This window comes from Gopherus flavomarginatus, chromosome 7 (genome assembly GCF_025201925.1).
Source record: "Gopherus flavomarginatus isolate rGopFla2 chromosome 7, rGopFla2.mat.asm, whole genome shotgun sequence".
NCBI classification, from domain to species: domain Eukaryota; kingdom Metazoa; phylum Chordata; order Testudines; family Testudinidae; genus Gopherus; species Gopherus flavomarginatus.
The window spans coordinates 20,078,896-20,101,522 of NC_066623.1; the positions used below are offsets into that span (position 1 = coordinate 20,078,896).

The 22,627-nt window shown below is 42.4% G+C and overlaps 1 protein-coding gene and 1 long non-coding RNA gene across 4 annotated transcripts in view; one reads left to right on the top strand and one right to left on the bottom strand.

Moving 5' to 3' along the window:
* Positions 1 to 22,627, bottom strand: part of CPEB4 (cytoplasmic polyadenylation element binding protein 4) — a 193,873-nt gene that overhangs the window by 54,299 nt on the left and 116,947 nt on the right. For 2 of the 3 annotated variants that reach the window (XM_050962649.1, XM_050962648.1), the window contains exon 1: positions 5,178 to 7,996. The exons of the other annotated variant lie outside the window; for it this stretch is intronic. In XM_050962649.1, coding sequence (XP_050818606.1) covers positions 5,178 to 6,302 — 1,125 coding nt within the window. In that variant the 5' untranslated portion in view covers positions 6,303 to 7,996. Of the gene's footprint in view, positions 1 to 5,177; positions 7,997 to 22,627 lie in introns of those variants that run through there. 3 annotated transcript variants of the gene reach the window in all.
* Positions 8,098 to 22,627, top strand: part of LOC127055694 (uncharacterized) — a 70,561-nt gene continuing 56,031 nt past the window's right edge. Inside the window, exons 1-2 of the long non-coding RNA XR_007775569.1 lie at positions 8,098 to 8,276; positions 10,142 to 10,228. This is a non-coding gene — a long non-coding RNA (uncharacterized LOC127055694). The remainder of the gene's footprint in view (positions 8,277 to 10,141; positions 10,229 to 22,627) is intronic.

Here is a 22,627-nt window from a genome sequence, read left to right on the forward strand (position 1 = left end):
ACTATAGTTGTAGAAAGGTCGCCTCTAATTCCTATTCATTCTATGTGCTTTGGAGGTTTGAAGTTTTCTGAAAACTTGTCCTAGTTCCCATAATTTAAATAACTGGTGTCATAGCTATAAAGTAAGTATTTACTATTATAAACCAAAGCCTGCTTTGTTTTGTTTTTTTATGTTTGCCCTTATAGTTTCTAGTAACTCTATATCCAGGAGTCCCTAACACTTAGCCAAATGTCTTGGTAGCCTTAGGCACTGGACATGAATTCCACATTTTTATTTCATATTGAAGTAGAATGATGAAGCTGAACTCAGCTGCTATATACACCCCACCCAGCCCTCCCAGTAAGTGGTGTCTTCCAACTCCCAATCCAGTAACCACTGAATTAACAAGGCACTGAATAAACAGGTTTTTCCTGAACGGATGTTTCTGTATGCTGCTCTGATCATTTTTTATAGCTTCTCCAGGAAGACTAAGATGAAAGCTAGAAAACCCAAGTGAATCAAAAGTGCTCACTCCCACAAAAGCTCTTATTGCTCTGTCAAACTGAAAGAGTTTTTAAATATCAAGAAGAGTCACTGTCCTGTCTATAAATTTCAAACAACATGCCTGAGACCACTTCTGATGCACATAAACCTCTTTATGCGTCTACTACTGTACACTACCCAATGTTCTCTGCTCCGTGCTGCCCTGCTGTGTATACAATTCATTTTCAAAGAAAAATGCTTAATAAGATTCCTTCTTTTAATCTTAGGAAACATAATTCAAATAGCTTCCTAACAAAGGCCCTCTTTTTAAAAAATCCCTGAGGTCAGAAATATGCAGGAGGGCTGAAGCGTAAGTACAAATGTCAGTAGTAAGTTTATAAAACAAGAACAGTGTTAACTTCCACAGTACTTAAATTGTGTATGTCATACCACATTAGAGTGCTTTTAATTCCACAGACCAATAGCTAAATCAGTTGAGGGATGGCATACAAAACACTAGTTACTATGTAGTGGATATAGTTATAGAAAATGGGTGAGCAGGTATTTAAAAAACCCAAATACACGTATTTTAATCTAAATGACAACTTAAAGCTTTATGGAATAAAACCTACAGACAGAATAAAAGCAAACCTTTTCTACAAAACAGGTTGCTTCATCATTTTATGCAACCAGCTCTCAGTCTCTCAAGAGGCTCCTTCAGAACAATAAGAAAATACAAATCAAAATCCTGAAGTGAGCAAACTAGAGACCATTAGCAAGATTCCTATATGATGAAAGGTTGGCAAATGCATGTAACAGAATATTTTTAGTTCTAAAATGCTTTATGAATGGCATTGTTTTAACACACATCAATATAGTCAGGATTTTTGTGTACACACAGATTACAGAAGGGAGTTTTAATTTTACACTACAGTAGTTGTGTGTGTTTTCACAAACATTCCACATCTACCTTGGGGAAGAGAAAGCCCCCTTGGCACAGAACCTCCATGGATTGGGATGGGGTTAAATGTCTTGGAGGCCTTTCTCTGAGGAGAAAATTAAACATTTCGAGCAAGTGAATTCAGTGAACTGCCCACAAGTGTAAAGTTCTATTAAATGGGTAATTTGAATTTTTATTTTCATGTCCTAGTCAAAGAAGTTACGCAGAAATGTGTCTGAGTACTTTTTGCAGAAAGCTGAGCACTATTGCTCAACTTGTTAGTGCCTTCAAGGACTGATTCTACAAACATCCTCACATGTTTGAAGATGAGAGCTTGAAACCTGGAAATGCCTATCAAAGCAAGATTTATATATTGCATAACAAGCAGAGTGCTCATCTTTTAAAAAGTGCAAGTATGTAGCAAGAGGAAAGTCTGTACAATCCTGAGGACAATGCTGCAGTGCGCAGTTCACTGACTGACAATTCACCATCTCATTGAGCTGCTAAACTTTCAGTGTCGCAGGGAGGAAAATGGAAAGCAATTGGTTTTTGAAAATCCCTTATATTACAAGGTAGGTTCCCTCACTCATTTGGTCAGATGTCTATGGAAGGTTACTATAACTAAGAACCTAACATTTCCCTTTTCAAGAGCACAGTTTATTCTTTTGAAAACTAGCAACTTTCCAAATGAGAGGTCAAAGAGTGACGACAAATTGTGGCTTTGCTCTTTTGAAACAGATCTTTTGTAAGTCTGTAATTCTGAAAAGCTAAAAAAATAAGGAATGAGTTAATTTTAAAAACAGATTTAACTGCTTTAATTGAGAGGACACTTTGTATAGTAGTAAAAGCACAAGATGAGGAGTAAAAATATCTAGATTTTGTTTACTGTTCTGCCAGCTGATCTTGGGCAAGCCACTCAATCTCCTGTGCCTTGGATTCCCCAACTGTAAGAAGAGGATTTGTCTAATCCCAAATTGTGCTCCAAGACTTTGAAACCCTCAAATGAGCAGTACTATAGAATACTAGGCATCACAAACACCAAACCAATTTGTACATGGCCGCCACAATACTGAATAAGCTACCTCTGCTGTTACAAAAACACCAAGCGAATCAACACAAGAAATCATCCCTATTTTTTATCTACAAAAATTAGTGACTTGCCATAAGACAAAAATCTCTAAGAGTCATGAGGCAAAAACAATTAAAATCAACATTTGTTTTACACAGACATACGCAACACTCGTCAATAAAAAAATGAGCATTTAGGTACGGCTGCTATAGGATCGCTGTCACAAGATATGCTCCAATATGTACTTTTGTATTTCACTAAGCTTTTGAGTAAAGGTACCTTTTCTAAAAATCACATTCTCAAAAATTTGTGTTTGTTCTTCCATATTCTTGCATTCTAAATAATGCAATTCTCATACTATGAGGGTAACACTCATGAACAGATTTAAATAAGAAAATAAATGTTAAATGAAAGGGAGAACCAGGAACAGACAGTTAATCAAATACCCCTATTCTGTTTCAGCAGCAAGGGTAGATTTTGGTACCATACTAAATACGGATCTAAGAAGATTCTGGTAATGAAAGTCTCAGACAAAACATGATTGCCTCCTCAAGGAGGCTTCACATATGTGCAACTACATACACGTATTCCATCATAAGCAAAAATCCTCATGACTGATTTGATGCAAGAATACAATCTGAACCCTAACTCCAGCATAACAAAAACCTATGGCCAAATTTTACATATTTTTTTCCCCAGTGTTCTCAGAACTGAAGTCATCTTTTAAAATGATCACAAAGGTATTAAGGATTTCACACCACAAACGTTATAAAAAGCAATTACTCAAAATAGTCTGGAAAATCATCAACATCTTTTCTGGATCTGCAGTGCTGGAGTCCTGTTTTGCTGCCCTGCCCTCTTCTTGTTCATCACAGCGCACAAGTGATAGTAAGAGATTGGAAAGCATTTCACTCCAACACTTTCCTTTTCCTGGCATGAAGAAGTGTCAGACATGGTCTTGACGTATATACCTTCATCTTACTGTTTACATAAACAGACACCAGTATGCTATGTAGAATTCATATTTAGCCATGATAAAATATCAGACATATTTTGAGATTTAGAACATAATACAAAAGCCATACTCAAGAATCACTTAGCTTTGTTAATTTCCTCAATACCAAAGGAGCACATTTCTATCAGTACATATACATTTGGGCCTAAAATGCGGCACCAGGTACACACTTGATCTCATTCTGTCACTCTGTACATCAGCTACGTGTCAGGGTACAGAACGAATTAAACAGCAAGCCAAGTCTTGCTGCAGTGAGGCTGAAAAAAGACCAGCTCCAGCTGTGTCCCTTTGCTAATGGTCTGAGTGTATGAATTTGGTATATTGGACATCAGTTCTTTATATTATTTCCAACTCTTAAAATTAAGATCTATTATTGCTATGCAGTCCAAGGTTACGGACTCTACCTGATGTTTAAACTGCTAGTGATTCTGCAGTAAAAAGAAATCCTTAATGAAAGGTATTGCTAGCAGCTGCTGCTGTTTTCAGAAGGCTGCATAGGCCCTGAAAACCAAACAAACTGAATAATTTACCAAGGGGAAATGAATTGATCCTCCCTCTGATTCTACAAGGTCATTATAAAATATATTTAGATCTCTTTGGGGTTGTAGTTACCATGACAAATGTTCTGAGGTTCTTCTAATCTACTGATTTTTCATCCCCAAATTACTTAAAAGTAGGTCATCCTGCTTCTTACTGCAATCATTTTGCAATCTTTACTTTTGCCCTTGTCGGAAGATCCTGAAAAACAAGCCACTAGACATTAAAGAACCTTGTGTTTTGGATCCACCTTATGAGGTCTTTTTTAAACATATGAAAGCTACCAAGCTAGGTCTGAACTAGTGGTCAGATAGAGAGACAACTATTACCATCCAAATATTGATTGTATATCTGGATCAATATCAGATAGTTAATTTTAACCTCCACAAACTAGACATGTTTCTCATGAATTTGAAGATTCAGAGAACCTGCCTCCTGACAGTAAAAGGTGTAGCACAGTGCAGGCCAACATCTGACTAGTCCAGATCTATTTTTAGTAAAGATTTAATCTTGTATAACCAATATTTGTTACCATTGCTGGTGGAAAAAAAGGTATGCAGTTCACTGAAAAAAAAATAAAAACATTAGTAATTTCAATTGTACAGGGGAAAAAAGTCTAAAAAAATATTTAAGTCATGTCACAATGGAAATCCATGAACTATTTTGCAACACAAGGCAGACAACAGATTTAAGGATTACTGAATGCTTGTTCTCAACATATAGTGCAATATCATTTCCAAATGTTAAAATCTTTAAGTGTTAAAGTCAAAAAATATTTCCTTTCTTCACTCCTTTTTTATGTTACATTTAAAAAAAAAGCAGAAACATTTGTTCACCAACTGTTATTGCTTACTGCGTGTAATGTTAATTACCAGGATGGAACTGAACTTTAATAGATGCCCCGCTGGGCTATAAATAGATATTTATCTATCTGACAAGCACTACTGAAAAAAAATACATGATTCACAGCTCAGAGATCATGAAGACTGAAATGTCATAGGGTGAATTAGAAGTTAGACACGTTCACTTTATTTCAATTTAAATTCATTTTCAACCATGCATGTCTGATAATTGAACTACATTGCAAAAAAACCCATTTCTATAAAAAATAATTAAATCATTTTTCCATGTATATTAGCAGAGTAGACTCTCACCTGAAAAGGAAATATGTTGTCGGCTCTGTTCAAACTATCTTCCATCCAAGATTTCGGAGCAAAGGCTGAGCTGGGCCTAGCATACTTCTGCAACTGGATATGATTACTTGCAAAATTCTTCTTCAGGGGTGAGATGGAGTTCAGGGGTGTTATCCCTCCATTCAGTCCCCTGCGGTGGTCTCGCCCTTGGGACCCTCCCCACCCACCATATCCACCGCCACCGGGGCTCCATGAAGAAGATGGTGTAGGTGATGGGCTTTGGTAGCTGCTCCATGGAGAAGGTGGTTTGTTAAGATTATTAGCCAAATGAGGCAGTTGATTAAAAGCAGCATTTCTATGTGTAAATGGAGGTGGATGAGGGCTTGCAGGCGATCTTCTCTGTTGCTGATGCTGATTGTGATGATGCTGAAAATGGGGGTGATGAGGGTGGTGTTGAGAGAGGGGTCCAATCTGAGGGGAAAAGCTACCACCAAAGCCAGGGCTGACATGATGTGGAAAATTCTGAAATAGCAGAGCACCATTGTTAGCTGAGGCAGCAGGGACCCCTCCCTGGTGGAAAAAACTGGCATCTTCATTGATTATTGTAGAAGAAGAAGGAGCTATAGCTGCTGACCAGTTACTAAAACCAGTCAGAGAAGATGCAGTGGATGTTAAGGGCTGAGTTGAAGTACCTAGCCCTGAAGCCTCTTGATAATCAAATCCTGTTAACACTGGTGATTCTATTCTTATTTTCTCTTTCCCGTTGCCATTCTCCGAAGAATTGTCTCCCTGATTTTCCTCAGATTTAGCTTTCTCAGGTTCAGGCAGCATGCCTGCTTCCTGACTTTGACTAGGGGAAAGCTGCTGTTTTTCTAGAGACTCCTGCTTTTCCTGTTGCTGAGTTTTAGATTTTTCTGACCCCAGAATCTCTTCCTGAATGTTATGGGCAGCTGGAGCAGGAAAGAGCCAAGCTGACCCAGCACTACTGCCATTGGCAGCTGTGTTATTATTTATAAAAGCAGCAGGGTTGGGGGCTGCATTTTGATGATGGTGTGGAGGCTGCAGATGTGGATGAAATCTCACTGGAAAAGCTGATTTATTCCCAGTGTTGTTTTGCACTAACACTCCAAACCCGTAATCCCCCATTTATTATATTTAGGATTTGATTTTCTCCTGTAAAAAAACAACGTTTAGTGTTTCTCTCCTCCACCAAAGAGGAACTAGCAAATAGCTTGTTTTAATCTAGATACAGTTTCTTCCTCCACACACTCCTTAAATATTTCTGATTTGGATATAAGTTCTGGTTCTTTCAAAGATAAATCTCTTTAAATATTTAACATGTGTCAATTTATGTGTGTTTCCTTTCTCTGGTTAGAAGGAAATGAAAAATAAATCTTTGGTTAGCAAAATAAGAGGTTTCCTTTTCCTAAAGGAAATGCACATCAATAAGAGAGAAATCTTCTACAGACAGATATAAAGAGATTTTAACTATCCTGTTTTTTCCTCCTCAGCAGCCTTGACTCGGCCATAAATGAGTTAAGAGGAAGAGAGAAACAATGACGTCTGGTCCCTCCACCTCCTGGCTGGGAAAAAAAAAGTCTGGAATAATTTAATAAATTCTATATAATCTAATATATATTTGTTTCCTGTTCAAAAGAGTCCTTGCTGTTGATATGGGAAGATTTTACCTCAGGATTTTAGCATTCAGTGGGGGAGTGAATTGTGCAGGAGGCCTTTTTTTCCCCTGCTGCTGCTCGGTAAGCCTTGATTGTGTATAATAATAATAATATATACTGTTTTGTATGTGTCCTTTAGAGGAGTCTTGGCTTATTAAAGGGATAAGATTTTTATCTCAGAAAGTCAGTATTCTGGAGATGAGAGGGGAGTGAGCTGTGCAGGAGAAGGGTGGATTCTTGATGTTGCTCCTGTTGGGTTGGGTTTCTGAGCTCGCCAGGCTCACCTTCTATTTATGATCGATATTTGTGTGTCCTTCAGATGAGTCCTGGCAGTCCGAAAAAGAGTTTCATCTTAGAAATCTGCATTCAGGGGAGGGGGGAGAGCAGGCAATGACTTCTGCAGGAGGAGGGTGAGGGAGGTGTCTTGCTGCTACTGCTTCTGGAAGGGTGGTTTCTGGTACTGGGCTCGCCTCCTTTTACTGAGCTAGGTAGGCTTCCTTCAGCTGCGGGAGCCCTTGTCTGCAAGGGAAGGTGGATTTTACCTCAGGGACTCGGCATGCGGCAGGGGACGAGAGGCTGGTGCAGAAAGGCTGAGCTCGCCAGGCCCCTGTTCTCTATGGCGTACCCCCTTCACCCCTCCCTCAGAAGTCCTGGCGTCTGGGAAGGCAGGAGGGATTTTACCTCAGGAGAGCAGCCACCTCCAGCGGGGAGGGGATGGTACAGGCGGCGAGGGGCCAGGCTCCTCTCTCCCCCATGGAAGGTGTTTAACCGGCTCTCCCAAATCGCCCGCAGATTACGGGACAGGGTCACGATCGATTAGTACTGCAGGGGAGGGAGACCGCTGGAGTCACCAGGGGGGTGGGGTCCTGCGGCGGCGGCTCCGAAGCGTCCTTTCCTTGCTTCGCGTCCTCGCAGCTGCAGGCAATTTCCCTTACCCCTCATGTAAAACAATCGATTATCGCGAGGGGAGGGGGCGAGAGACCGGCTCCGAGGAGTCGGGAGGCGTTTCAGTAATCGGCGAGTCTGGGTATTACGGAATCTCTTGTCCCCGGCCGCCTCCTGCTCGCTGTCGCAGCCGGTACCTCCCTCCCCTCCCGGCCGCCGCCGAATCCCGTCTCCTCAGGACAGAGCCGCTGAGCGAAATGACAACCAGCTGGAGGGAGGCAGCGCGGCACTTCCGGTTTGGGGAAGGACACACCTCCTGCCCCGCCTCCCCCGCGTCTCCTCAGGCGGGGGCGCGGCCTCCGCCTGCTTTACAAGCCTCTTTCTGGCGACGTCATGAGATTCAAGGCGGGGAGGCGGCCATTTTTGGTAGGGGCGGAGAGGTGCCACACCGACCGTCATCTTTGTGGTGGGCATGCTTCCCTGCTTGGTGGCCATCTTGGATTGGGGCACGAATCTGCTAGCTGCCAGCAGGACGGCCATCTTGGACTGAAGAAAGCAGGTACTCCTTGAGCAGCCATCTTTGAATATGGCAGCGCTCTGTAACTGCTGCTTTTCTGTTGTCCTGAATGGATGAGAAGGAGCAGGGGGCACGTCCCCGGGCAAAACTCCATTGTTAAATGGGGGAGGCGAAGTGGCAAAAGGCCTGAAACCAGTAAGATACAGAACTGCACGGGGAAAACCTGGGGAGCACATAACACCCGCTGCCAACCCCGTCTCACTATATGCCCCAAGGGCTCTGGCAACGCCAAACTCCACCTCCCAGCAATGCCCTGAGGGTTTCCGCTCACTGCAAACCCCACCTCATTGTAACACCCACACCCTGAAAGCTCAGGCCCATTTCAAGCCCCATCTCCCTCCCCCCATTGCCCCGAGAGCAGAAGCCTTTTGCAAACCCTGGAACCACAAGGGCTGAGCAGTATAGCAATCCCTCCCTCCCTGCACTGCCCTATCACCCCATGGACTGATGTATGTTACAAAACCTACTTTGCTATAGGACTTCATCACCCTGTGAACTGCGGCCCATTGCAACTCCACCCCCCTGTAATCAATACCACGTCATCCCAAGGGTGGACTGCAGGGCACAGACGTGATGAGAAGTGAACAAGAATGGAACAAAACAGGAGAAAGAACAAGGCGCAAAGAACCCATAAAATAATTTTTTTTAAAGTTAATGTTTAAAATTAGACACAAGTTAAGAGGGAAGGTACTGTACATGTGGGGTCAGCCTTGAGTTATGAGGGATTACAAGTATCTGTTGCAAGGGTGAAGAGATACATACATATCACATAACCAGCATAGACCCAGATTGAGGTGCAAGAGTTTTTAAAGTGTCAGTGGATAAGTGGGCTGGGGTACGCCACCCATGGAATGTATAAGGAGTCCAAGTCAGTATCAGTATAGTGAATGAGTACATGGGTGAGGTGCGTCCCTTGGTTTGTCAGGGAAGGAAGTGGGTTATTTCCCTAGTCGGCAGTCTCAATTACTCAGTGTGGTATTGACAGTGTCCTGTGATATGTTCCGTATAAATGTCTCTGGACCACCTGATGGTGTCGGACACCATGAGCTATCTCATGAGCCGGGCGCAGCATCAACTGACTCTGCACGCTCTCATAACCGGCTCGTTGTGAGGGGCCCACAAGCCCAGGGTTCCCACAATCAGGGCGTGTAACTAGACATCGTAGCCCTGGGCTCTCAGGGTCTCTTCCAGCAGGGTGTATTTCGATGCCTTCCGGGCTCAGGCCTCGTGGAAGGCCGGTGACCTGTTTTCAAAGGGCACCATGACGTCTACCATGAGGACCTTCTTCTTTTCTGTGTCCGTCACAACGATGTCGGGTTGCAGTCTGCTGTCTCTCCAGGAGATGGCCGAGTTGAGGGTGATCTTCCCCAGGGATGGCGGGATGGCTTTCACTAGCTGATTTTGGATGGCATTGTAGCGGTGCCGCCAGGCTCTGGAGTGCTGTTTGCATCCACACAGGACATGAGGCAGGCTCTCGTTTGCGTAGCCGCACTTCCTGCAGCGCTTGTCCCGGTTGCCATGGCGGATGGCTCCGTTGAGGGGAACACAGTTGAGTCGGGCCCTATGGACGAACTGCCAGTCGGCGAACCTGGTGAAGCTGCCCCCGGGGAGGAAGTGGTTGCTGGCGTCCCACTTGCTGGACACCTCGAACACCTTGCCCTGGTCCGGCTTCCGATTGAGGTTCTCGGCATAGTGGCAGCGGATGGTTCTTTCAGGGTCCTTTCCAGCATAGCTCTGGTGGTCGGGGTGATAATGGTGTGGTCCAGGGTCTTTATGCATGGCACCAGTATTCCCAGCTCCCGGCGCTCCTCGCACCACTTCCAGCAGCAGCCGATCCTCTTTTCTAGGTGTCTCAAGGCATTGCAGGCGCGGAACCAGAGAGAGGACAGGTCTCCCTGCTCTCTCCCGAACTCAGCCTCCAGGGAGCTGCTGAGGTAAGTGGCGATGTCCTGCTTGGAGGGGGCTCTAGCAATGCGTTTCCTGACCATGTCTCATATGGCTTCCTGTGTGATGCTCCTCACCGTTGGGTCCAGGCACGTCAGGAGGCGGAAGGCGTGGGTCATCACCACCACGTCACACAGGCCATTCATCCGAGGTACGTTGACACTACCCTGCCTGTGGGAAATGTAGATGATGTCCATGCACGCCCTCTGGGGACAGTAGGGCCATTTCCTCACTAGCTGCCTGATGATGCTGTCGGCCTTCTTCAGGGGCACCTTGGCTACAGCCGATCCCCTGAGGACAAAGGAGATGCGGGAGATGAGGAAGGTATTGAGGGTGTTGATCTTTTGCAAGCGGGTGAGCAGGGAAGAGTCAATTTGGGCCGCATCTCGCACGATCTCCGCGATGGTGTCTTCGGGGGTCTGTCGGACGCAGACTCCTGTGGGTGTGCCAAGGTGTTGGTATACCTCTCCCTCTTTGAGGGAGGCCATGGCTCGCCCTGGATCAGGAACAGTGATGGCCAGACCAGCACCCTGGTACCACCATCAATGTGGAGGGAGGTGCACTTTTTGGGGTTGAAGCGGAGGCCCATCCACTCGGCAGCATGGCTGGTGACATCAAGCTTTTGCTGGAGGCTTTCCAAGCTATCGGCGACGAGGGTCAGATCATCCACATAGGCCAGGATGCTGATTTTCTTGCCGTGCAGGTCAAAGCCAGTCAGGCTGCTGGAGATGGCTCGGATGAGCGGTTCCACGGCCAGGTTGAAGATGATGGGGCTGAGGGGCATCCTTGTTTCATGCCGCGGCAGATGGGGATGGCATCCGTCTCTCCATCCGTGGCGCAGATGGTGATGATGCAGTCCTTGTAGAGGTCGCAGAGGATCTGGATGAAGGTTTCTGGCATCCCGAACTCTCCCAGGGTGGCAAAGATGTGATGGTGGGGTATGGACCCAAAGGCGTTGGTCAGGTCGAGCCATGCTATGGAGCACTGTCTCATGGACCTCCTGGCCTCCTGGATGGACGTCTGAAGGAGGAAGTTGTGCTCGCAGCATCCCTCGCAGGACATGAAACCCTTCTGCACTGAGTTGACGGCGCCCCCGCACACTTACCAGTCCGTGATCCTTGCCACGAGGCAGCTGGCATACAGCTTGTAGATGGTGAAGCAAAGGGAGATGGGCCTCCAGTTGCCCGGGTCATCTAGTTCGCCTTTCTTGTGGATGAACACTGTCATGGACTTTTTCCAGGAGCGGGGAACGTGATGAAACTGCTTGCATTTGTTGAAGATGGCAGCGAGCACCACACAGCCGGAGTCTCGCTTCTTCAGCAGGTGGTAGCGAAGGCCATCTTTTCCAGGGGCGGTGTTTTTGGTCCTCATCAACCTCGCCTGCACCTCCTGCAAGGAAAAATCTCGCTCTGGGTCCTCCATGAGGTCGATCCGGGGTAGCGGTAGTTTCTATATATGGCAGAAATAGCATACGAAGACAAAGTGTCAAATTTTCAAAGTTGGCTAAATTGGCTTAGGAGCCTAAGTCCCATTTTCAAAAGTGACTTAGCCACTTATGAGCCTGGGACTTAGGCTTCGGAGTCACTTACGTATTTTTGAAAATTTTATCCAAGAATTTGTGGTGTTTTGGCACTAGAATTTTCTCCCTGAGGCAAAAGTTGCTAGTGAAAGATATAAACATGAATATAAACAAATTAAGGTACAATACATTTGATTGCAGGTACTAGGAATTGCACAGGCCCCTCATAATCAAAAAGCCAACAAAAACATTAAATTTAGGATGAAGGATTTAAAATATTCACCACAGCTACTCCCACTGAAAGTAAATGAGTTACAAATAAACTAGAATGAAAATAGGGAAAGAGTTTCAGTATAAAATGAGACCCAAGAAGCCATATTTTGCTCTCATTAAAGATGGCAACCCATTGTGGCACATATTGCATCACATGCTCAGACCTCTCCTCTTCAGTCCACCATGGTGTTGTCCTTTTGGCACTAACTCTACCCACAGACGTCACTGAGAACATATAGCAAAGTCATTTGGGCAGCTGAGTGATGCCTATTCGCGATGACTTCAAAGGTCAGCTGGAATCTTTTATTTGCAAGTGTTTCCCCCTCCTCCCTTGCCCCATAAATCTATAAACCCATAAACAAAATACAGAACTCAGATCAGATGTTCTTGTATCAATGTAAACGGAAGTCACTGTGCATGCATTGGGTAATTTAAAGGGGTTGTGATTCTTAACTAAATTTGTAGAGGAAGGCAGTGGAGGTTTAAATTGTGATATCTAATAAATCCGATCTTTCAGGATGATGAGATGAGGACATTATAACATGAGAGATAAAAATAGGGGTGTTTATACAGGGATAGAAAAAATACTGAGCCATGTTCATATCACTATATACCAGTGCTGGAATTCAACTGTCAAAGTTGGAGTGGTGGAAGGAAAGGACCATTTTAATTTAGTCTGCCCTCATGAGCATTATTGTAAGTTCTTCTTGAACTACTATGTCTTGGCCACAGCATTATTAAGCCTCAATACCAGCACTGGCATGAAGTAGATAAGTAGAACCTAGGATCTAACTGACTTTAGTGAAGAGTTTTTACTGAGTAAGCACTACAGGATCAGGTCCTTGGTTTCTAAAGCACTTTAGGAAGCTTAGGGATGAAAGGCAATATATATGTATAATAGTAATTAAGCATACTTTGTTATATACCTATATGTTTATTAAAAGTTTAGTTGCTATTCTTGTACCTTGTAATAGAAACTTCCATACAGTGAGCCTGATTTTCAAGGTATTAAGTATGCAAAGTGAAATTCCGTGCTTAATTTGAGTGCAGTTACCTGGTCCGCATGCACATAATAGACACGTATTTGCATACCTCACATGTTTGAAAATCTGTCCCTGCAACACAGTATGGACTGTACAGTTGCAGGGCTAATCGCTTTTGCCTTCCTTGGGTGGAATTTGGTGCGTAGTTTATCCTGAGGAGGGGGAAGGGAATATTGTGTTCCCATTTATGTCTTTTAAAAGTCATCTTATGTTAAATATTACACAAGCAGCATAAAGGCTGTATTGATTGCATTTTCTAAATGAAAAATAAACAGATCTGTGCTGGTTACAGGGCTAGCTAGGCTTCTCCCCTTCGTAGTCTCTATGAGGGCACCCTCTTTGGTCATAGGCCTCATACCATTATCTCCTCTAGAGTGCAATCTTGTGATTCTCCCACACTTAGCCTAGGTCCTGGGCTACAGAACCTGGTGTACTGACTGTGCTTACTCAGCTGGTCCAACTGGGTTTGGCACCTGTGGTTTTTTCCTTCTGCAGAAAAAGGATTTTAAAACAACAGTCTACATGCACATCTGTCTTACCAAACGCACTATCATCCTGTGATGATCCTAGGCCTAGATTCCTCAGACACCCTGTGAATTCGTGCATCAGTCTGGTTGCCCTGACCAGCTTCTTAACAATTACCTCCTCACTCAAGATAGAGACAGCCCCTTTTAGTCCAGCTAGAGTCCCTTGTTCTTGTCAGTTCTTTGGCTTCTGGACAAAATCAGTTCAGTAGGCTTAACAGGAGGTCGAGCCAGACGCGACAGAGCCCATATCAATCCTCAAATGTTTGCTGAGGGGTGATTTATCCTGAGCTATTCTTCTCCCCTTCCTGCTTGTTTTTCCTTATAGCCCACAATTAAACTAAACCAATATATTAATAAAATAAATATCCCAATAACCAGGTTAGTGTCCAATATTCATACATTATTACAGGGCAGCTGGATATCCATCACAAAACTACCTACCTGTGCCTGAAAGATCACTTCTATCCTCGTGCCTCACTGCTACAGCTGAGATCAGATGAGCTATAAATAATAGGGATTGCTAGCAGGGTATTCTCTGTGATGGGTTCACAACTTTGGAATTTGCTCCACCATGGTCTGAAATAGTCCAAAGTTGATGAACTTCAGTGCTTACCATAGACTCATTTTCCCTCCCTCCCACCAGATATTAGAAAATGGATGGGGGACAGGATTGTCATTGGAGAGATGGGGAAATAATGGGCTGGAGGATTGTGATGAGTGATCTTAAAGTACTACACTGATACTTTGAGTTATATCAAGGGCATCTAGTGATAGGGTGTCCTTTTTCAGCATGTCTATAAATCAAAATAAATAAATACAAACATTTTCCAGAGTTAAGTAACAAAAAAGGGAAAAAGAAATTAAGATGTTAAGTATATTCTAGAGGGAAAGATGGAAATCACCACATAGAAACACTTCTCAAAGAGTTTCACTCAGTAGTGGGGTATCCACCACCACCTACTCGAAGGCCATTTTGAACCCATTCTGTCACCCAATTGCGACATGATATTTTCAACAAATCCAGTATTATTCATGCATTTTATTAAGTAAGCCCTTTTCCCTGCAATTGTATACACTCTGTTTCTGAAGATATATTTGTTTACATACAATGAAAAGCATCATTGTTTTCAAACATCTAATTACTGGGTTACAATTTCCCCCTTTTTTTTTTTTACTGTTTTGCAACCTATGCAAGCATGTCTGAATTTTAAACACTATTTTTCTCTACGCTTTCCTGTCACTCTATTATTATTATCATCATCATCATAGATTCAGAGTTAACAAGCACTTCTGTCAAGAAGCAATGAACCTGGCTCCAACAATGTATTGTTGAATAAACAGTTGGAAAAGGACTGCGAGAATGGCCTTCATTTAAATTCAGGCACACCCGTGCAATGCATTAGCGTAAGTGCTGATCAACTAGCGATACAAGTAGAACTTCCAGACTCTAATGTTCATCACCTTGCATGAAACACACGGTTTCCTGGCACTAGCTACCTGATGGAGGCTTCTCAACGGGTGATATTTTGATGGCATCGGCTGCCCAGCAGGATTTGCGTCATTTTATACAATCTCTTTAAGGAAAACTGCACAATGATATAGAAGAGATTGCAGTCATGACATGTAATTGCAAAGAAGAATAAATCACTAAAGAAAATTAGTAGTGTCTATAAATATGAGCAACCAGAAAGGAAGCTGCTGCACTGATGGTTTGATGACGTAAAGTAAGAAAAGCTCAGGAAATGCAGCTGAACTTTATTTGGAATGCATGAACAAACAGGAGGAATTTTGATTTGCCACATAAGTTTTGTGGAGTTTTTTTAACTGATTAATTTAGACGTTATATAAATACTTTTAAATCAATCACATTTAATAGCTATAGAATTTCAAACAACTCTGAAAGTCTCCTGCTTTCCTAAATGTTAAAATAGGATCTTGCATTCTCCAAATCATATGCTACATCACCAGCCTGTAGTTCGTGCTGGGAATATCAGAACAGCAGCAGCCTCCACTGAGAGTTAAAGATATTATTACTAGTTTCTGCAGTGATGGACATATTGAAACAGTGACAGTTATTTCTAAAAACCTTAAATATATACATATTCTTATTGATCTAATTGAATATTTGCTTAGAATTCTAAGCAGGACCTTTGTAATATCTAGACTCACTCAAACCACAAACCCAAATACTTGCAGGGTCAAGTCAGTCCGTCATCCTCCTCCTGTAGAGTTCCCTGACACTTATTGCAAGGGTCTCTTTTGGGTGGAACCTTAAAAACAAAGTCAGATTTTTTAAAGGTATTTAGGCACCTAAAACTGCAGAAAGGCGCTTACTGGGACTTTCAAAAGCACCTAGGCACCTATCTGTATCTTTAGGTACCATAATAACTTTAAAAAAATTGACTCTAAGTTCTCCTCTGCTCCTCCTGGACATTAAAGATCCCATGACCACAAGAGTGGAGGTTTGCTCTAGTATATTGTAAAATTTCCCTTCCCCACAATCAAGATTGTGTAAGATGCAATGTGTAAGTTTGCGGCCACCCTCAATTATATCCTAGGTACCAAAAACAGCTCACGTACGTTCTTGCTTCTTGGGTGTCAAAATTCCCACCCATGTTCCCAAACCACCAGCTTGGCCCTCTGGCAACTTCTATGGGGCAGTTATGCCTTACCATAGAGAAGCCTGCAACCCATTAAACATTTAAATATTAGGGGTGACATAATATTAATTGAATGAAATGTCAAAATTAAAATTATACTTACAGTGTCAGGAATACAGTACATATTGGACTGGACTGCAGAGGGTGGAAGGAATAATTGAAGGTAAGAGGATTTGTGGGGGGCATAATTCTGGGGTCTCCGCTAAATAGCTTAGGTTTAATGAGCCACACAGTACATAGGGCACTGCTCATGCTCAACAGTGCTAAAGGCAACTGACAGATTTAAAAGAAAATGTTTGTCCTCAACCATCGCTCCAGAATGACTGAGCTAAAATCTTCAGGCATGCTAGGAATAGCTATTATTATCCAAGATCTAGAGAAAATTCTGATTTTACAGCAATTTTCGAAGAGCGCACAAGTATTTTATAGGCTTCAGAGAAAAACCAACAATTCATCTCCACACAGGAAATTAGTATTTGTCTGAAACTGATGTAGCTGCAACCGCTACTCACTAGATATTCATTAGGTATTACAATGACAGAGCAGAGATATGAAGTGTGATTTTTATAAACTCAGTAAACGATGTAAATCTTGTGGAAAATACATTATACATGTTAATAGCTTCATTTGGCTAAGCAGCCTTCACTATTTTTCTGCAATTGCATTAAGGTACTGTATATTGATAGACCCTCATATGTTAAACAGCTCCTTAATGGAGAACATTGCCTTGGAGCTTTAAGTCCTTATGAAAAAATGTCATCACTGCCCAAAGAACTATTTCACATACAGTAATTATGCAATATTAATGAACAATATCACATACAACTGCATTTGCCAGCCCTGTAATGTAATGGAGTAGATTCTTTGTATGTAATGTGCTTCAGAATGACCTGACACTGCAAAAATGCCTCCAGGTTCCACAGCTCATGTAAAATATAATACATATATAAATATTTAAAAGAGGAAATAGGTAGTATTAGGACAGTGGTGTTCAGGAGCGGTGCCAGGGTTTCTGACGCCCTAGGCGGACGGCCATTTTGCTGCCCCCCGCGGGTCCGGTGGACCTACCGCAGTCATGCCGGCAGTCGGTCCGCTGCTGGAAAGGCTCCAGTGGAGCTGCCGCAGTGATGCCGATGGGCGGTCCGCTGGTCTAAAGGCTCCGGTGGACCTGCCGCAGGCATGATTGCGGTAGGTCCACCGGAGCCTTTAGACCAGCGCACCATCCGCCGAAATGACTGTGGCAGCTCCACCAGAGCCTTTCCAGCAGCGGACCGTCCGCCGGCATGACTGCGGTAGGTCTACCGGACCCGTGTGCCGCCCCCCCGGCAAAATAGCACCCTCCAAAAATTCTGGCGCCCTAGGCCATTGCCTAGGTCACCTAAATTGTAGCACCAGCCCTGGTAGTATTCTTTATGCAACTATACTTCAAAGACTGGCAACCTAACTGTTGAAAACTTTTATTTTCACTCAGCCATAACCACTTTCTCTGGGATAACACTGGGCATAGAAAAATTCCAACAAAAATACATATTTTAAAAGAAAATTTGAAATAAAATCTGTTTTTCCATTTAATTTCCAAAAATGCAGCATCTTGTGCTCTACCAATCATAGGTTTTATACAGCACTTGCCATATTACTGTGGTATCTAACCATTATGGATTGGGCAGGGTCCCCAAAGGAAGGAATTCCTGAGTCCTAATCCTAGAAATCCTAGTTCTGACACAGCATTATTACCATTGGGGGAGCAACAGGGGGAGATTTTAGCAAAAAGCTCAGTGTGGACAAGAGTAATGTGTGTGTTCTTAACCAAAATCAGTTCAGTGTAATCAATGGAAGTTGAGCCCATTTATGCTAGTGGAGAATTAGGTCCTCAATGTTTCTGTTTCCCTGTCTATAAAAGAGAGGGTCATTAGTCAATGCCTGTAAAGAGCAACAGTGTATAAGTGCCAAGTATTATCATCAATGTAATGCAGGCTGTATCTACGCCACAACTGAACTGCAATCAGAAGTGTGACTGCAGCTCAGGTAGGCATACCTTATGCTAACTTTAATCTATCTAGCATGGTTAAAAATAGCAGTGAAGACTCAGTGGCATGGACTTCAGAACCCTGGGTCCATACTTACATTTCAAGCCTGCATTGAAGTCCACACCGTCACATCTTCACTGCTACTTTTAGCTGTGCTAGATAGATCAAATCTAGCATAGATATGTCTACCTAAGATGCAATAACATCTTCAATTGCAGTGTAGACATAGCTTCAGTAACATCTTCATTTTTCAAAGTAAGATTTCAAAGCCCATTCGTTTATAATATGGGCTAGTGCCTTTGGGTATTTTGGAAGGGTGAAAAGACAAATTAAAAAGCAGCAGTCATTTAATTTCAAAGTGCAGTTATTCACACACCTTCCCGTGCTCTGACTAAAATGTTCATCAGCTTTTTCCTAGGAGGATTGTATGCAGGGCAACAGAATAATTTCTGGGTTTTAGATTCTTGAAATACTGACATGATGGCTTCTTGTCCCTAAACAACGGATGCAAGTGAAAGGCCTGAAGGATTCCAAATGAGGTGCTATGGCCTTGAGGTACATATATGTTTAAAAAATAAAAATCTGAAACTATCAAACACTTTCAGGAGAGGGATTTTTACTTTGAACATGATAAAGAAACTCTCGTAAAAAGAACAGTGAAGACAGTATTAAGGATGACCAAAATGCAGTTCACAGAGTTTACAGTGGAACCTGAGGATAGCCCAGTGTTTCGTTTCAGAGCTACAGCCTTCAGAGATTTCAGGTCCCAGGATGCAGTGCTTTAGCTTGAGCTCTGTGACTAGGCTGCTCAGACAGAGATGCAGCATTGCTTGCTGGAACCTGTAGTCTCCAGACTTTATCTCCATATTAAAAACAAAAGCAGTGGCAATCTGCTCATTTTATGCAAATTAGATGCAGCACTTTGGCTCCTGGCATGTTCCCAGTCCTTGTTCTAACATAATTCCACCGAATCCAGAAAATTCCAAGTTAAGGCTACGACGATAATCATTCTCTCTTCCCCATGCCTTGCAGACTTGAGTCCTCTGTCAGGGGACTTTCATAGGGCAGGGGCATATACTGTGTGTACCTAATGAACAGAAATACCTATGTGCAACAGGGATGAGTTAAGAATAGAGTTTCGGCATTAACAATAAATTCTCTGGCTTATGGGTTTAATGTTATCTTAATGCAAGTTGGAGCAGTGGGGTCCGATAAAGATGTTACATATTAAATGTTCCCCTCTTTCTTCCATGCTTGGGAAAAGGGGGTGTGTATCTGCCAGAACAGTTGATTGAACACATACTCTCCAATTTTTCCCCATGTTAGGAAATAGGTCCTGTCTCATTACTGGTGACAGCACATATTGGTAGGTCATAGAGCAAGGGGAGAGCCTTGCTAGAGCAGCTGGGGCCCAGAGCCAGAAATCTCATTAAAGTAAGCTGCTGCTATTTCCAGCCTGTAATAGAGCTTTGCAGCTTGATTATATTCAGTGAAAGCAGGTCATTACAAACACACTGTTTTTTGCATATTATCTAAATTGAAATAATAATATGTTCTCTCCTTTCATGTGCTATATTGATAAATCCCAACTTATGAATGAAGCATGTTGATTAGTTAGTTAAAAATAATTAGTTCCATATTATGCCTCTAAGTTTAAGGCTTGATTAGTGCAAACAAATAACTTTTCTTGATAATAAGTAATTTACAGATTATTCTTTTAAATGGAACACAAGCATAAAAATGATCTAGTGAGACAAATTATGGTGTCAGTGGATTTATTTTCTTTCTTTGCGCTTTCAGTTGAAATGTAATATTATTTTTAGAACTAGATAAAATGAATATCTACACAGGGCCAGATTCTAATCTCATTTGCAGCAATGTAAATCTGGAGTAACTTCATTTACAATGGTGTAACAAGATCAGGATCTGGCTCATAAACTGTAACTACAATTTTTTGAATCAATCTTTTTAGCCAGCCAGCCATAAAGAAGAGTGATGATTGCCCATTCATTGCTTATATTGACGGAGAATATTTCTCTTTTTAGCTGCTTATTATGTAACTTGCATTTAAACATCTTTTCATTCTAGCTATGGAGTGGGAATTACAAAAGGTTTGTTTTTCTCTTTTTAATAGTGATACCCATAAGCAACCTTTTCAAATGATTTATTCTTTCTTAAAACAAAACAAAAAACAAGCCTTGTATCAACATTATTCTTTAAGGCTCCAGTTCAGGAAAGGATTTAAGCACATGGTTGAAGAGTGAGTGAAGTCAATAGGATATAAGCATGTGTCTAAAGTTAAGCACATCCTTAAGTGCTGTCCTGAATAAAGATGCTTTCCTGAATTGGAGCCTAAGACATTCATGAGGCTGAGTCTGCCATGCTTAGCTCACCTAGAGTTTGCTCACACTATAAAAACCAGGTTTCAGAGTAGCAGCTGTGTTAGTCCGTATCCACAAAAAGAACAGGAGTACTTGTGGCACCTTAGAGACTAACAAATTTATTTGATCATAAGCTTTCATGGGCTATAGCCCACTTCTTCGGATGCATGCAGTGGAAAATACAGTAGGAAAATATATATATATATATATACACAGAAAACATGAAACAATGGGTGTTACCATACATACTCTAATGACAGTGATCAGTTAAGGTGAGCTATTACCAACAGGACAGAAAAAAACTCCCAAGATCTGTGAGAGTGATGGATCATCCTTAAGGATAGGTTGTAGATCCCTGATGATGTGCTGGAGAGGTCCTTGCTTACAGACAGCCCCCCAACCTGAAGCAAATTCTCACCAGCAACCACAGACCACACAACAAAAACACTAACCCAGGAACCTATCCTTGCAACAAATCCCGTTGCCAACTCTGTCCACACATCTATTCAGGGGACACCATCATAGGACCTAATCACATCAGCCACACTATCAGAGGCTCGTTCACCTGCACATCTACCAATGTGATATATGCCATCATGTGCCAGCAATGTCCCTCTGCCATGTACATTGGCCAAACCGGACAGTCTCTACGTAAAAGAATAAATGGGACACAAATCAGATGGCAAGAATTATAACATTCAAAAAACAGTCGGAGAACACTTCAATCTCCCAGGTCACTCAATTACAGACCTAAAAGTTGCAATATTACAACAAAAAAACTTCAGAAACAGACTCCAGCGAGAGACTGCTGAATTGGAATTAATTTGCAAAATGGACACCATTAAATTAGGCTTAAATAAAGACTAGGAGTGGATGGGTCATTACACAAAGTAAAACTATTTCCCCATGTTTATTCCCCTGCTCCCCCTCCCCATTCCTCACAACTTCTTGTCAATTGCTGCAAATGGACCATTTTGATTACCACTACAAAAAGTTTTTTTCTCTTCTGCTGGTAATAGCTCACCTTAACTGATCACTCTCGTTAGAGTATGTATGGTAACACCCATTGTTTCATATTCTCTGTGTATATATATATATATATATATATCTTCCTACTGTATTTTCCACTGCATGCATCCAATGAAGTGGGCTGTAGCCCACGAAAGCTTATGCTCAAATAAATGTTAGTCTCGAAGGTGCCACAAGTACTCCTGTTCTTTTTATAAAAACCAGGACTCATAAATACCCACTGGTATAGTTTCAATGGTGGTAGGATACAGTGTTGACAGAAAGCAGGCATTTTTTTGCAAGCACAGAATTAGACAACACAGTGGTAAAAAATGACTGAATTTTGTCTGTGCTACTGTCTCTGCTATTGTTCCCAGCTGTGGAGCTACACTAGTGGAAAATTATGGGTCTCAATTATCCTAGCATAGATGCAGCTCTATGTTGGAAGTGATTGTAACTTCCAGCAGGTTTTCACAATGTGGGCGTTAGACCTGGCTCTGATGGAACATGAGCCTTTGCATTTACACATTAGACCATGATGATTCTGGACTAGGTAAATAATGTCCTTTTATAAACAGTTTTACAAATGAATTTTTAGCTAGCAGACAATAGAAGCTTCAAAGGAGCGGAGCGATGTACATTCTGAGAGTGTGTTTTAGTTTTTCAAATAGAATTTTGTGTGGGTGAAAAGTACTGGATTGAAGACCCTAAAGAATGGAATCTTCTACCTACCCACATGACAGACAGAATGTGGGCAGATACCCCTGCAACTCTTACTATTATTATTTCTCTGAGCTGGACTGACAACAACTAAGAATAGTGTAGGCTATATACTCCATTCTCTCTCCTTTCACGCTGCCAACAAGGGGGCCATTGTGCTGGTAGCATTTGTGATACAGACCACTCCGTGAGGAACTGATTGAGACCACTACTACGGCCATCCAACACCTT